This window comes from Sparus aurata, chromosome 3 (genome assembly GCF_900880675.1).
Source record: "Sparus aurata chromosome 3, fSpaAur1.1, whole genome shotgun sequence".
Classification (NCBI taxonomy): domain Eukaryota; kingdom Metazoa; phylum Chordata; class Actinopteri; order Spariformes; family Sparidae; genus Sparus; species Sparus aurata.
In genome coordinates this window covers 30,898,106-30,915,014 of record NC_044189.1, presented here as the reverse complement: position 1 = coordinate 30,915,014, position 16,909 = coordinate 30,898,106, and the positions used below count along the sequence as shown (strand labels likewise).

Below are 16,909 nucleotides of genomic sequence, written 5' to 3'. Positions count from 1 at the left end.
GTTAGACACCGTAGAGGGAATGAGTTCTGGGAGGGCGCAAGCACGCATGAATGAGCTCATATGAAATATAAATGCTTATCATTTGTGTCGCTAATAATGACTGATGATAAGTGACGCCTTGAAAATGGCAATCGTAAAACCCGAGCCACGTCTCCAGGCGTCCGCATGTCCTGCATCTGTGTCCGACACAGTACATTATTTTTCATCCGTGCAGGACTCTGACTTAGATAACTCCTCTCTCCTCTCTCTCCCCCCCGTCACAGTCTCATAAAATACTGGGGGAAACGCTGACATCACCACCTCTGTGAATGAAATGAAACAGATTCCATTTTTATAAATGAGTTATTGACTACAATTTCTCTTCAATAGGTTTTTACTGGATCCTTTTCTTACTATCACAGCATATGAAGTTTCTTACCATTACAACACACTGTCTTTTTAAACTGGCATTTTTAGTATAATCAGATCAATTGATAGTGAGAAACACACGTCATAAGATGGTATGTCCCACTGGACATATTTATTTTATTGTGTGTTTCAATTAATATTTACTGAAATGTTTTATCTAAATACAGTTCCATCAAGGGAATTCCCTTTAAAATTATTATTAATAATACCATATATAAAGCCAATTATATAAACTCTAACTACTGTCAGAACTAGAGTCCCCATACACAAGTTTAGATAGTTCTATCCAGGAACCAGGTAAGGCCTTAAAAATTGTGGACCAATCACATAAAGTGTAAACCTGTCTTTGTCACACATCACCACCCTGGTTGTTAAAGAAAAAAAAAAGTTTTGGTTAACTTTTGTGGAGAAGCAGACTGGCATGGTTCATCGTGGCCCAGGACAGGAAGTCTCTACAGCGGATGAATAAAACCACAAGAACATCACTGGTATCATCTACAGGGCATCAGTGATATCAGTGAAGTGAGATGTCTGTACAGAACCCAAAGGATACTAAAACACCCACCCAGCCACAGTCTGTTCATCCTGCTGCCACCTGACAATTGATACAGAAGTATCTGCTTTCACTCATCAGGCTATGACTCCTGAACTCATCATCATTCATGTAGCAAAATCATGCATTTATTTTGAAGGCTTGATCTCCAACTTCCTCTTCACTCCTGTTGCACTGTGTGTCATTGATGCGTCAATTTCCGTTCTTTCCAGCTCAGACCTGCTGCTGGATGACAATCTATTTCAGAGGGGAAGCGGAATTATTGCCTCAGCGGTTTTTTTCCTTCTTTGTGTGGATTGTATTTTTGGAGGCGACATATTGATTGAACACTTATTTTAAAGATTTTTAGGGATTATTTGTTCATTCAGTAAAATGGACTGCGCTGGATTCACCTGCTCCAAACACTCCCTATGCGCGCTCAACATCCTCTATGTTGTGAGTATCCGCAGACAGCAGGACACCATATGGATAAATGTATAGGTGGTATCTTCAGTACAGTCGTTGTTTTATTATTCTGTAAACGCAGTGTGGGAAATATCCCGCTGTGTACAACACACTGATGAGGTCAGACACTGCTTTAATCAATTATTTATTGTGTGGCAGCAGGATCAGGTGATCGCCATGGGCTATCCGTCCGAAACAACATATGAGAAATTACACATTTGTAACGCAGCCTGCTTTCTTCAGAAGAAAGGCTGTGAATGTAATTGCCTTCCATTGCACTGTGTGGGATTTGCTTGAGCCTCTGATCAGTGGTGTGCAGGGGGGGCTACTCATGGTCCAATTGGGAGCAAAAACGCACTAAAGTGTCCTCTTGGGAACCAAAACGCCTGGTAAAGTGCCCTCTTGGTTGGCAAAACACACTAAACTGCCCCCTTCGCTGGTTAAAACATGATAAACTGCCCTCTTGGGCTTGGGAGCCAAAACATGCGCTAAAGTGCCCTCTTGGGAGCCAGAACGCACGCTAAAGTGCCCTCTTTAGTGGCCAGAATGTGCTGTATGTGCCCTTATTTTTCTTTTCACCCCTGCCCTTCAATTAGTCTGCGCAGCCACTGCCTCTGATGGATCTTGTTGTAGGTTTCTAAACATGACCTTTACGTGTAGCTGGCACCCACAGGTTCCAACAAGGTGTTATTTCATATGACACATTTTTAGATCCATCTAGGTCTCAGACAAGGCCTGCATGGACTCTCCATTAATTTTAAAGGGGCACTTACGCGATTTCAAACTCTAGTAGGGAGTACTAAGACACTGAACCAGTGAACACTGCTGTGGACATCTGTCTGTCTGTCTGTCCGTCTGTCTGCCTGAGAAAATGAATGATGATGTCATAACGCATCTGGCTTGTCTCAGATTGACATCACATCAGACAGAGTGATAACTGACTCTGTTACTTAATTTTAATTTATTACACAGTTTGTAACAACCTCATGAAAGTACAAGACTAATTTGCTGCAGTACAATTTTCAAGGATAATCTCACATTTTTCAAGTGTATCTTAAAACAAGAAATATGAATGATGATAAATGACGGCTGATTTGAAATCAACTGTCTCTCCTTTTTTCAGTGTATTTCACTGATTATGCATCTGTACTCTTAACTTATTTTGTAACATCGTCTAGGAAAGCAGTGTTTTTTATTGTGGAGTTGCTACTTTTATTTAGTAAAAGTTCTGAGTATTGCCATAAATAGTGTTAAGTTGTCACACTATATGTACAGTTGGTTGAGGGGATTTTGAGGAACACATTTCGACTTGAATGGTTGGTTTAACATATTTGTGTGTATTTGTGTATCAGGAGTGTATTTAGGCTACAGTATTTGTTTTGTACCTAACAGCAGACTGCGTCACTGCTCCAGGTGAAGGTGTCTTGGCTGTAAGCCGCTGACTCATTCAGACTGTTGGTGGTCAATGTCCACACACACAGCGTGGTAAGACAGCAGTATGTCATAAAGCTCTTTTTGAACCCAGGACAGAGTTCATGAAGGAGATTTAGCTCATTCAGATGATTGTCCTCCTGATGGGGTTTCATCTTTACAGCTTTTCGAAGGGCTGATGTCTTAATTTTAGCTAATATTTTCATTACGTTTTTGATTCAGATTCAGATTCAGAATTCAGATTCAGATTCAGAATACTTTATTAATCCCCGGGAGAAAATTGTTTTTTGTTCCAATGCTCCGTGCAAAGTAGAAATAGAAATACAGTATGAATGGAAACAAGCGATAAAGATGAAGATGTAAATAAAAATAAAATATTAAAGTAGACATTAAAATAAAATAAAAAATCAAAGTAGACAATAAAATACAAATAAATAATAAAATAGTAAAGTATACAATCTGAAAGGTGCTCCTCTGTTCGACCAGAGCGTTGTGGAGAGGGTGAGAGCTGTACTGCAGTATCGCCCGCATCCTCCTGTCTGACACTGCTGTCAAATTGTCCAGCTCCACCCCCACAACATCACATCATTTTTTTAAAGATTTTTTCTGGCATAGACACCTTTATTAAGCAGTAGACAGTTAGGAAATATGGGAGACAGAGGGGGATGTGACATGCAGCAAAGGACCTCCGGCCTGGCCTTTCTGATCAGTTTTTTGAGTCTGTTGGCATGGGCTCCTCTCAGTCAAAATTCATAGTTATTAAAAATGCAACAGATCTCGAATGACAACAAGTGTGGTTGTTGTGAACTCATGCTCCCCCATGTATCATCAGCCAAGAGGCCAACTGGAGACAAGGTCTTTGAATACATTCACTGATTAATAATGTGTACAGACGCCAGTGAAATGAATTATGAAAAGATAAGTCAAATTTGCAAATAAGAGGTTTCTGTCTGACAGCAACAATATCAGTAACTATTCTTGTGTAGGATATTAAATCAGTACCAAACAGTAATGATATAAATTGGATAAAACACTGAATAGTAAACCTCCACTTAATGCAATGATTTATAACATAATAATTCATTTGTAAGATATGTAATCAAATAAAAACTGTAATAATTAGTATTAATTAGTTCAATTGATATATTAAAAATCCAGTTGTGTTTCAAAATATTATGTTTTTAAATGCATGTTTCATGGGTTTTTAATTTGCTCTGAGAATATGAGGTAAAACCAAAGTCGAAACAGATGCTGCCAAAATAATCGTGACAAATCGAACAAATAATCAATCGATTAGTCGACAACCGAAATAATCGTTAGTTGCAGCCCTAATGTTAATCTAAAGGTAAATGAATCATTTTGAAAATACACTTATTCGCTTTCTTGCTGAGAGTTAAATGAGAAGATCGTTGTGTCTCTACAGCATTTCTTAAACTGGAGCCAGAAAGTGGTTAGCTTAGTATAAAGGCTGGAAGCAGGGGGAAACAGCTAGCCTGGCCGTCCAACTTTCAAACAGTAACAAAATTACCACCTACCAGCACCTCCAAACATAATTCATTTCTTTCTATTATCTTGTAGGTGTAAAAGTGCAAAATCACCAGTTTGTTATATTCTATATAACCAAAGTTCCTCTACAGCTTCAACGTTGAACAACACTGAAAAACAACCGTAAGGAATAAAGTTATTTTAAGAATATCAGTAGAATTTAGTGTCACTTGCAAAACTAAGATACAGTATCTTAACAAACAACACCTGCCTGCCCCAGTTATTCTGAGCAGTAAGATGATGTAAGGATGTGGCATTCCATCAGATTTAAATTCAAGGGGAAACAACACTCAGATGAGGATGTAGTGTCATTTGTGCATACATGTTTGTTCTGTTTTTTAAGCAGAACTGAAACACTCCTCTGTGGTTTCTCTCTCTTGTTTCTGAGAAAGACACCATGCAGCAGGAAGTGAGGCAGGAGGTGGCAGAAACACACAGGAAGTGAAATGAGGCCTGCCTCAATTAGATCTGGTTCATCGGCAACACATCGAACTCAGTGTTCATATAATCAATGTAGCAGATTAGACTCTTTTTACATTTTACAAATAATGTTGCTGTGTTTCAGTTTTATGTTTTTACCCTTGTCAGTTTTTATGTTGGTGGGTTGGTTGGTTTGTCAGCAGGATAAAAAAAAACAAAGGTTAAGCAGTTGGCTGGTTTAAGATATAGAGTTCTACACTGTTAGGGCCTTGGCAGACATTCAGTGCCACTGTGGTTTGATGTTAAACTGTTAAAATTACTGCTAGGATTACATGTTTTAAAAGATAATGTTTGACTCTTACACAATAATTATATCACTGAGTCTCAGTCTGTGTGTCTGTCTTACAGATGGTGAGCCTGTTGATGATCGGCATCGCAGCGTGGGGGAAGTGGTTCGGTCTGGTCTCCAGTTTCCAAGTGGTGGGAGGCATCATCGGTGTGGGCGTCTTTCTCTTCTTTGTGGCCCTGGCCGGCCTCATCGGGGCCATGAAGCATCATCAAGTCCTGCTCTTCTTTGTATCCTTAACACTGCGTACTCTATGACAGTTATCACTTCTCCTTGAATGACAATGTATATGAATGCCACCCAGGAAATGTTGTGTGATAGAATAAATTCAGTATTTAAAAATAAATTCATCATAGTAAAGGTGTAATGCTGCCGAGCACCACTCTGGCACTTTTTTGCTCCAAGTGAAGAAATAAAATGTTCAGTTTGCATAATCTGGTTAAATATTTAAAAAATGAAGTGATTAATTGCTAAAACTACTTAGTTGTATGCCACGTTTTGAACATAGGTTGGCATCTACTCATTGGAAAAGTTGAATAGCTCTGCATGCGCAGCTAGTTACATTATGTGACATATATGTAACAACACATACAGTATTTTCCTGTCATTCACTCTGGGTGTTATGTGCATTTTCAGTGGCAAAATATTCATAGTTGGAAAAACATTATGACACAGTTGAATAAACCATCATCCTACCTGCTGCTGTCAGTTATCACCCACTCCAGGAGTGTCTGTGCTTCACGCAAGGTTCACGGTGATAAATATGGAAGCCCATTTTCACCAGTAAAGGAAAGTATAAAATGAAAACTAAGATTGATGAAAACATATTTACATGGTAATTCAAAATAATGAGAGAGCCATAATCATGAGATTAAAGGTAGAGATTATGACATTAAATAAAACATCATTATTATTAGGAATTCAAAATTATGAAAGAAAAAGTTCAAGTTACAAGATAAAAACTGTTGAAATGAGATTAAAAACAAATCTAAATAAAGACACAAAAGTCATAATTATGAGATAAAATGTCAACAATAAAGTCCTATTTATTACTTCTTACATTCTGCCTTCTAATCCCCAAAATCCTTAAAATAAGTGTCTTTACACAGGAATATGTACACAACTAGTCAAAAGTTTGGACACACCTTCTCATTCAATTTAGTTTTTCTTTATTTTTATTATTTTCTACATTGTAGATCAAAACTGAAGACATCAAAATGATAAAGGAACACATATGCAATTATGCAGTAAACTAAAAAATATTAAACAAACCAGAATATGTTTTATATTCTATGCTTTTAATTGAAAAATATTCTAGATATCTACCTCATTAATCTGATTAAGAGAATGCCAACTGGTGCAAAATATTGAATGAGAAGGTGTGTCCAAACTTTTGACTGGTATTGTATGTGCATATTTTAATCAAGGCTAAGTTTTAAAATGTTTTGTCTTTAATCGGCAGAACTGGGTTTCCATAGGAAAGATCGCATCAGGGCCATGAAAAAGTCATGTATGTGAGAGAAGTCAGTCTCATCTGGGTCAGTGAGCTGTTCAAGATTTTCTAATTCCTTTTTAAAGCTGCTCCATCTAATAGGCCTACGCATGATGTCAGTACTAATAAAATCCTGGCTACAGGACTGCAAGAAATAAATTATTCCACTTAAAAGAAGCCGGTAGTCTTTGTGAAGTTTACAGCTGGCCAACATTAACTAGTCAGGATGAAATAAGTAAAACATCCTCTCACTTTTTATAAAGCTGAAAAGGTAAAAGTTGTAAAACAACGTAACTTTGTGTGTGCACACTGTGTGTGCATGTCTTAGGTGCGCTCTGATATGTAAAACATCACTACAACCCTGGAATTCATCACTTATTCACCATGTTACAAAGTGCTTTACTAAAGGCAATAAAACCAAACTAGGCAGATAGAATGAGAATATAAGGCCAAAGAGCACAGAGGAAGTAAAATAATACGTTAAAAAAAGACATAGGCCTCGACAACAAGAAAGCTTTTGAGAAGAGATTTCAAAGAAGATTCAGTGTGTCTTAGTTCAGTCTTAAGCCTGGTTTATGCTTCTGCGTCGCGGCGACGGCGTAGCTACGTCGTCGACCCTACGCCGTCATTGAGCATTCGTAGTTCTGCGTCGAGGGAATGCGTTGTTCCGCCAAGCGGCTAGGGGGGTGTGGCTGTGTCTTTGTTTGGTTTCAGGGGGTTCATATCGGATTCCTTGGTTTTCTTCCGGTCAGACAGTAAACAATGGCAACTGAGATGGAGCGGGTGTTTTTGGAGATGGAGCTCGTGGATATTGAACAACAAATGCGGTGGCGGTGTTGTTATACTGTTGACCGGAAAAGCAACTGCTGGAAATCACGTTCTGAGCGGACCAATCGCAGTCCTTGTCGTTCGCGTCTCGACGCGTCAACGTGACGCGTAGTCAGGATTTTTTGGAGGCGCACGTCAGGCTACGGCGTAGGGTCCGTGTAGGGGTCTGCGTCGACGACGTAGCTACGCCGTCGCCGCGACGCAGAAGCATAAATCAGGCTTTAGAGTTCCATAGTGTGGGGGCTGTCATGGGGGCGTTTAAAGGGGAAAAGTAAAGGATGGACCCAAATGCGGATTTAGACAAGAGGCAGGATCAGGGAGAACAGAAGGCGAGCTTTATTAAAACAAAAGCTGCATACAAAAACAAACCAAGGGAACTAGTTCCAAAAACAAAGTAACACAACAAACTCAGGAATAAGAAATCAAAATCCAAGAAACACTTACCAAAGGGAAACTGGAGAAACAAGGAACACAAAGGAAGGAACTCGGAGAAGACAAGCTGCATGCACAGAAACACCTGACAGAAGCAATGACCGGACAAAGAGAAGAGGGCAGGTAGAAACTAAATACACAGACACTAATGACGAGACGAGGAACAAGTGAGGTGATCCAAACAAAGTCCAAACAACGATGGGAGGGTGGAGGCAAAAGCTGAAACCCTCAGGAGGCCAAAAGTGGGGATGAGGGCTGAGACCCTCAGGAGGCCGACAGTGGGGGCGAGGGCTAAGACCCTCAGGAGGCTGAAGGCAGGGGCGAAGGCTGAGACCCTCAGGAGATCGAGGTTGAGACCCTTGGGGGGTCGACAGAGGGGGGGAAGGCAGAGACCATCGGGATGTCGACGACGGGGTCGAAGGCTGGGACCCACAGGAAGCCGGCAGAAGCAGCGTGGGCTGGGACCCACAGAGAGTTGGCGGCGAAGACGAAGGCTGAGATCCTCTGGATGCCAGCAGCGAAGGCAGAAGTCCTCTGGAAGCCGGGGCATGGGCTGGGTCCCACTGGAAGCTGGCGACGAAGTCGTAAGCCCTTGGGAGGTCAGGGACTTGGGCTGGGACCCACGGGAAGCGGGCGGAACAGAAATAAAATAACGTATTTATTCTTTCTCTGCGGCCCGGTGGTTGGGGACCACTGCTCTAGATGTCGAACCGCTGACAGGAAGACCCCCCTGGAACTTGGCGGGGCCACCGGCAGAGGTTCACCGGGAGCTGGCTGCCTGGGAGTCGACGGAAGATCACCCGGAGCTGGCGGCCTGGGAGCCGACGTGGGACTACTGGAAGCTGGCGAAGGGATGCTGGCAGCTGTCAACCTGGGAGCCGACTGAGAGGTGCTGACAGCTGTCGGCCTGAGAGTCGCTGGAAGGTGTCGGCCCAGGAGCCGACGGAGAGTCGCTTTAAGCAGTCGGCCCGGGAGCCGACAGAGGTTTGCTGGAAGCGATCATCCCGGGAGCCGACGAAGGTTCGCTGGAAGCAGTCGGCCCAGAAGCCAGCGGCCTGGGAGCCAGTAGAGGATTCCCGAAGTGGTCGGCCTGGGAGCAGACGGAAGATCACCGGGAGCCGGCAGCCTGGAAGCCGACGTGGGACCACTGGAAGCCGGCGGCCTGGAAGCCCGCTGAGGGATGCTGTAAGGTGTCAGCCTGGAAGCCGACGGAGAGTCGCTGGAAGTGGTCGGCCCGGGAGCCAGCGGAGGTTCACTGGAAGCGGTCAGCCCGGGAGCTGACGGAGGTTCGCTGGAAGCGGTCAGCCTGGAAGCGGTCAGCCTGGAAGCTGGCGGTCTGGAAGCCAATGGAGGATTCCCGGGAGCCGGCGGCCTGGAAGCCTACGGAGAGTTGCTGGAGGTGCCGGCCTGGGAGCCGACGGAGAGTCGCTGGAAGTGGTCGGCCCAGGAGCCAGCGGAGGTTCACTGGAAGCGGTCAGCCTGGGAGCTGACGGAGGTTCGCTGGAAGCGGTCAGCCTGGAAGCTGGCGGTCTGGAAGCCGACAGAGGATCCCCAGGAGCCGGCGCCCTGGAAGCCGGTGGACAGGCAGCTGCCAGAAAAGTGGTATCCGTTGCTGTGAGCCTCTTCTACCTGCTCCCTCATTTTCTTAACCCATGCGAGATGTGACATTAATCCAGAATTATTCCTCAGCGCGGGCCACTTGACCAGTTCCTTATCATTATCAAGATGGATCTGAAGCCATTCCTCCAGATCCATCTCCCCTTGTTTAAACGCGATCCCTTTGTCCAAAATTCTCAGTACGAGGAGGTCTGCTGAGTCCATATTGGGTCCGATCATTCTGTCACGGGGGGGGTTAACCCTCTGGCCTTGTTCGTTTTTACTACCCTCTCAGCTTGTTCGTGGCCAAAAATGGCCACCAACAGATTGAGTCTGTAATTTTTGGGATTTTGTATGTTTTTTGATGCTTTTACTGCATAAAATGTTTAATGAATATCAGTTATTGTCATAAGTACAAAAAATTTATTCATTTTTAATTTTTTAACCCCTCAAATGCCAATTTGTTTGCACAATGCGCTTGTTGGAAAACTACCACAAAAATTATCACTGCCTATCTTCTCAGTGCTACCGGTTTATCTTGTATTATCAATAACACAGTCTGAGATATGTAACTGATTAACAACAACATTGATTATTATGCATTGTTATTTTTGTGCAGGGAAGGCAAAGTAGAAAAAACTCCCTCTCAGCTTGTTCGTGGCCAAAAGTGTCCACCTCCTGTTTACATTTTCAAAATGCTAATTCAATTTTTTTTACCAGTTTTTTTAAATTTGCATCAGTCCTTGTCATGAAAACTAAAATTTCATTCAAATTCAGAATTTTAACCCTTTAAATGCCTATTAGATAACATAATGCTGATGATTTGTAAGGGAGAATAGCATTAAATCAGCATGTTTTTACAAAATAATACATGCTACCTGAATTATTCTTTAACCATCATTGCAGCTTAATGTGTGTCAATAATAAGCAGTATCAATGATTTTTATGCTTCATTAGTTTTTTGTGCAGTGACAGAAAAACATAAAAACTCCCTCTCAGCTTGTTCGTGGCCAAAAGTGTCCACCTCATGTTTACATTTCTAAAATGCTATAAAACTAATACATATATTTAAAAAATTCCACTTTTTTTTCAGTTTTTTAAATTTGCATCAGTCCTGGTCATGAAAACTAAAATTTCATTCAAATTCTGAATTTTAACCCTTTAAATGCCTATAAGATAACATAATGCTGATGATTTATAAGGGAGAATAGCATTAAATCACCATGTTTTTGCAAAATAATACATGCTACCTGTATTATTCTTTAACCATCATTGCAGCTTAATGTGTGTCAATAATAAGCAGTATCAATGATTTTTATGCTTCATTAGTTTTTTGTGCAGTGACAGAAAAAAATAAAAACTCCCTCTCAGCTTGTTCGTGGCCAGAAGTGTCCACCTCCTGTTTACATTTCTAAAATGCTATAAAACTAATACATATATAAAAATAATTCCACTTTTTTTCCCAGTTTTTTAAATTTGCATCAGTCCTGGTCATGAAAACTAAAATTTCATATAAATTCTGAATTTTAACCCTTTAAATGCCTATTAGATAACATAATTCTGATGATTTATAAGGGAGAATAGCATTAAATCACCATGTTTTTACAAAATAATACATGCTACCTGAATTATTCTTTAACCATCATTGCAGCTAAATGGTTGTCAATAATAAGCAGTATCAATGATTTTTATGCTTCATTAGTTTTTTGTGCAGTGCCAGAAAAAACATAAAAACTCCCTTTTAGCTTGTTCGTGGCCAAAAGTGTCCACCTCCTGTTTGCTTACCAAAGGCTATATACAAACACTATATACTGAAAATATTTGCTCCTTTTTTCAAATTTGACATCAGTCCTGATCATGAAAACCAAAATTTTAATCAATTCCAGAATTAACTGGGTCATTTTCCCATGTAAATCTCCAGGCTCCAGGCATAGGAGGTTGCCACATCACAGGTGAACCAGATTTTAATGCCATACTTTGCAGGCTTGTTGGGAATATATTGTAGATGTCAGTGGTGTGCATGGGGGGGTGGGCAGTGGCCTAATTGTTGGAAAATGCACACTAAAGTGCCCTCTTGGGTGCCAAAATGCGTGCTAAAGTGCCCTCTTGGGAGCCAAAATGCGCGCTGAAGCACCATCTTGGGAGCCAAAACGCGCGCTGAAGCGCCCTCTTGGGAGCCAAAAAGTGCGTTAAAGTGCCCTCTTGATTGGCAAAACACAACAAACTGCCCCCTTGGCTGGTTAAAACATGATAAACTGCCCTCTTGGGTGACAAAATCAGGCACTAAAGTGCCCTCCTCGGAGCCAAAACGCGCGCTACTGTGCCCTCTTCAGTCGCAAGAACTTGCTGTATGTGCCCTTTTTTTGCCTTTCACCCCTGCCTTTCAAAAGGTCTGTGCACGCAACTGGTCGAAGTCCACAATGACCTATGAATGCAACATGCTGCTCGTCAACACACACACACATCAACCCCTGGATTAAATAAGAGGGGGAGGCAAGCAACCCACTTTTCCCACAGGGTGCAAAATGCAGCGAGTTTATCATTCCTGAAGCGTCCTGGGTGGGAGAGCCTGTCATCAAAGCAGATGTTAGCGCTGATCTGAGTGAAGCTGTAGAGGGGCATCGTGGCACAAAACGTGGCCCGTCCTGTCTTGGCATCCCACATGCCACGTGTTGCTTCATGTCTTAAGCAGTAGACGCCAGCCAGAATCAGAATCCCAATGTAGACTCTCATCTCCACTTCATCCACATTCTTCCAATCCTCACACCTTCGCCTTCCATGTAGGTTTGTGTTGGTGCACAGCAGCTGAATGATCTCCTCCGTAATAAAATGGTCAAAGGCAGACCTCAGGTTGCTGATATGGGCAACTGCATACAGGGTGGGCCCTGGGGTGAAACCAGTGGATACTGGATTGTGGTGCAGGGTCTCTTCAGCAGTGGGAAACCACATTATTTTCCCATGACGAGACATCCACTCACCCGCCAGCCCCTCTGTCTTTGCCATCAGCTGATCGGCCTCCATCGCTGTGTCTGTACTGTCCTCTTCCCCTGAGGAAGAGGAATCAGGCACTGGCTGGAAGTCGTCATCAGTGGTGTTGCTGTCATCCTCTGAGGAAGGTGTCCCCTCATCTTCAGGAGAGGACGTGTCCTCATCTTGGGTAGAAGATTTCTCCTCCTCAACCGCAGAGGATTTCTCTCCATCTTTACTCTCTGAGCCAATCACATACTCAAGTGCTTCAGTCAGGGCATATGACCTTCTCGCCATCCTACAGATAAAGAAGAATCTGGGAGCTGATAGGCTCACTTATAGCATTAGTACTGACTGCACCTGCAAAAACTCCAGGACAGATTTATAAACAGTGTCAGACTTTGTTTTTGTTTCCCCAGAAGCCAGAGGTCAAGATGACCTGTGATCCTTTTTTTTGGAGAGCAGCTATTTGAGAATGTAAAGGCTATTGTGTAGTTGTGTGTGGCATTTTTTTATGAAAAGATCAAAGTTACAGGTGTTTTCAACCTGTGCATCACAGCCAGGTTTGCCTTGGAAACTCAAAGCTCAATAACCTGTACCAAGAGTAATTCACCAAAACTTGTATGGTATGATACACTGTAATTTATGTCACTTTATCTTGCTAATACTAAAAAAATTTTTCATGCACAAACACACATCATTACCTGACATCCTTAGGATCACAAATATGTCAAAATTGTGTCATTCATTTGCTCCATTGGAGTGCAGGAAGCCATCATACGCCCCTAGTGGAAACTAAGAATATTAACTGAAATTGCTCACTTGCCCAAAAATGGACAAATGACACAATCTGGTAAAAAACATTAAAAACTAAAATTTTCAAGTGTTGAGTTTAGAATGAAAGCCATTTTACCTAAATTATATGATTTTATACTGTAAATCACAAGGAATTAAAAAATGTGGTTTTAATGGGTTTCAATTGGCCAAAAGTGTCCACGATAGAGCCATAAGGTACAATTGTAGATACACAGTATAATATTGACATATTTAAAGAGCAGGTTTTGAAAATTGAAAGATCAGCCAAAAATCCAGACCCTTGGGAAATATCATTCCATATGCATTAACACAGCTAAAATGATCAACAAAAAGGAAGTGAGGTGGACACAAATGGCCAGCATAGAGTCCAGAGGGTTAAAGGGGAAAACTAAAGGATGGACCCAAATGCAGATTTAGACAGGAGGCAGGATCAGGGAGAACAGAAGGCGAGCTTTATTCAAACAAAAGCTGCATACAAAAACAAACCAAGGGAGCTAGTTCCAAAATCTAGTAAAAAGGCAAAACTCAGGGATAAGAAATCAATATCCAAAAAAAACATTTGGATATTGAGAGGAGGGTGGAGGACAGGTGAGATGATGGGGGAAGACAGAGAAGAGGGCATGAAGGACACAATACTGACAGACAGGGGGAGACAGACAAGAAAGGAGGAATGGGAAAATACAGTGGAGAGAACATAGTGGAAAGAGCACAGAGGGGAACACTAAGAAGACACAAGGAAATCAAAACATAAGACAAGAGTCATAAGACACAGAATACATGAAGCATGACAGGGGCTCTAAAGGCAGGAACACACTGGCCCAACCCCTGGAGGTCTGAGGCGTTTGGGGAGACTTGTACGACGTCGGGAACAAATTTGTTCAGTGTGTTCAGCAGCGTTGGAAGCTTTCGGAGCCGCGCGGACGTTGTCTGCTCCAATTCAGCCTGCGAAGTATGAGAAGGTTGGCTGTCGGCCATCTGAGCCATTGGATTATCTGTGCTAGCTGTATGACCATTCTGATTGGCGGTGTGCTAGCGAATCAGCGCGGTGTGTGGGAGGGGCATACTGTGTGCGCTTTGTTTTTCTATGCACTCCGTTCAGTCATTTCCTGTTTTCATGTAACGCCACCCGCTTATTGCATCTCGCGCAAGCACAGAACACACATGCTACTGTGGAGCTGGCAGCATGTCGAAGCGGTGTGTTCAATGCAACTTTTCTGCCGAACGGGTCAGACAAGAGGCAACAGAGTGGTCGGATAAAGGCAGTTGGCTGTTGGTTTGAGTCTGGGTGGTGTGTGGGCCTGTGAGCAAAGGTCCTATCACCTTTTTTCACAAACTGTGACTAGCAGGACTCCATCCACAATTCTTAATGGTCAACAGGGCAAAATTGATTTGAAATCTAACAGGGTGCAAGTGTAGGGAGGCAAGCACAGGTGGTGATGTGATTGTGGAGTTGGTAGAGAGAGATCTGGCTGATACCCACATAAAATGCATTGTAATAATCAAGCCAAGAATAGATCAAAGCATGTATAACTTTTTGTAGATGGACTGAACAACATTTTTGACATCAAAACTAACTATAAACTGACTATTGACTATAACAAACAGAGGTAAGCATCAAATATTACGATAAATACAGAGTAGCCTGCTTCATATTATTTAACTGATTGCTAAAACTGATGGAATTTGAAGAGCAGTACATTTAAGGACACTTTGGTACAACCTAAGATTTTATATCTGAGAGGCGAGATGTGAGTTTTGCTCAGCTACTGAGATCTATGGTTTTATCAGCATTTGTAACTCAGTGTCGGCAGCATAAAAATGTTAAGGTGTTTCACGATTATGAATAACCTGCAGCATGTAGAAAACAGAGGAGGGGCAAGTACAGAGCCTTGAGGGACACTGTAACTAGACCAAGCTGTTGATGTTAGTTAGGTTGAGTCACTCATGACAATTAAAACAAATCTGTTGGACAGGTATGAGCATAATAAACCAATAACCAACCCCCTTGGTGCCTGTTCAAGATGATATTACAATCAACTGTGTAAAAGTGCAGTCAGCAGTAGGTCAGTTACCTTAACAGGTGCTTACTGTGTCTTTAAACCAGACTGGAAACTGTTGAAAAACACAATTATTATTCATAAAAGACATCTGTAGAGATAAATAACTTTTTCCAGCCAGTTACACCAGCTGTAAGCAGGATTATGTGTATTATGTACAATGTTTGTTGTTGTTCCTTGACAGTGATGCTCAGTACATGATCATCCTGTTCATGGTATTTATTGTGCAGTTCTCTGTTTCCAGTGCCTGTCTGGCCATCAACAGAGAGCAACAGGTAAGATAAAAAAAAACCAAAACATTCAGTTCACAATAAAAGCAGTTCTATGTAGGAAAAAAAAATTCTAAGATTCTAAGAAATTAAACTGAAATACACAACATATGACTCAAAAAAGACTGAACTATAGACTGGACTTTAATACAAACTAAACTAACGAGGGTAGGAGGTGCAGGTGTAGTGAGGCAGAGATCACAGGTGAGGGTAATGGGATAAAAAACACTAGGAACAGGGAAGGGGTAATTAGACAGATACCAGAAAGGTTTGGAGGGAAAGCAGACTGGGGAGGAGCACACAGGAGGGAAACAAACAAAAGACACCACAAAATCCCAGAAACACATAGAACACACAAACAATGAAACTAAAAGGACAGGACCATGACAGTTAGCTGTAGGATAGCTATCAATCATGTATGTTTATGTGTACTGTCAGCTTAATGTCAGCCTCTGAGTGACCTCATAACTTCCATTCTCCTCTCCTTTTTCTCTTCTACCTGTGTATCTTAATGAATTAAAGCAATACAAACTCAAGATAGGAGCCTTTTTTCCAAAATTTCGAACTATTGACTTTTCCTTATTGGTCCGTCACTCCTTTGTATAAGTCCAAGAAAATCAAACTGCAAGTCACTTACTTGTTTAATAGTGTTTTTAAGAAACCCTCCTCAACTTCAGAAAATTCAGAAAAAGTCATGTGACCTCATCCTACTCCTAAGTATTTTTGTTCAGGTGGTCCTCAGTCCTCGGACCTCTATAACGTGCAACAAAACCAGTGCAGTAAGTAAACAAAAGAGTTGTTGAAAGGCCTTCTGGGCCATGTATGAAATCCTTCAGTGAAGTACAAGAGGACAGGGCAGGGTAAGAGGAAGCGGCTACACCAAAAGATATTCCTGGAATGATTTAACATCCCAGACGCATCATATTTAACAAGATATGAGCAACCAAGGGGACACTTTTTGTCTTGACTTGATTCCTGTACCACAAGAAACTAATGTTGATAAACCTCAACACCCTGAAGAACATCAATCATATGCACTATTTCAGAAGTGATGAATATCATGTTAACCTTCGAGGACTTGGTTTTGCTGGTTTTTGTGGTTTGTGGTTTGTGGTGAAGTGGAAGAGACCTGTGGGCACTGGTTCAAACTTTAATGACTCTACTGAGCTACTGCAACCAGAAATAACAGAATGGTTCACTACACCTTCGCTAATGCTACTGATGACTATCAAATAATGAGATCAGAGCCACTGTATATAAAATTACCTATATTGGTGTAAGTATGTTTGTAAGCTACTTCTCACA

General features: G+C 41.8%; 1 protein-coding gene across 6 annotated transcripts in view; it reads left to right on the top strand.

The window, feature by feature from the left end:
* Nucleotides 1-1,133: 1,133 nt before the first annotated feature.
* Nucleotides 1,134-16,909, top strand: part of tspan13b (tetraspanin 13b) — a 51,688-nt gene continuing 35,912 nt past the window's right edge. For 2 of the 6 annotated variants that reach the window (XM_030410494.1, XM_030410506.1), the window contains exons 1-3: nucleotides 1,134-1,396; nucleotides 5,210-5,377; nucleotides 15,530-15,610. In XM_030410494.1, the coding sequence (XP_030266354.1) occupies nucleotides 1,334-1,396; nucleotides 5,210-5,377; nucleotides 15,530-15,610 (312 nt within the window). In that variant the 5' untranslated portion in view covers nucleotides 1,134-1,333. Of the gene's footprint in view, nucleotides 1,397-5,189; nucleotides 5,378-5,783; nucleotides 5,937-15,529; nucleotides 15,611-16,909 lie in introns of all 6 variants that reach the window. The other 4 variants (XM_030410478.1, XM_030410491.1, XM_030410498.1 and 1 more) reach the window with 3 other exon arrangements.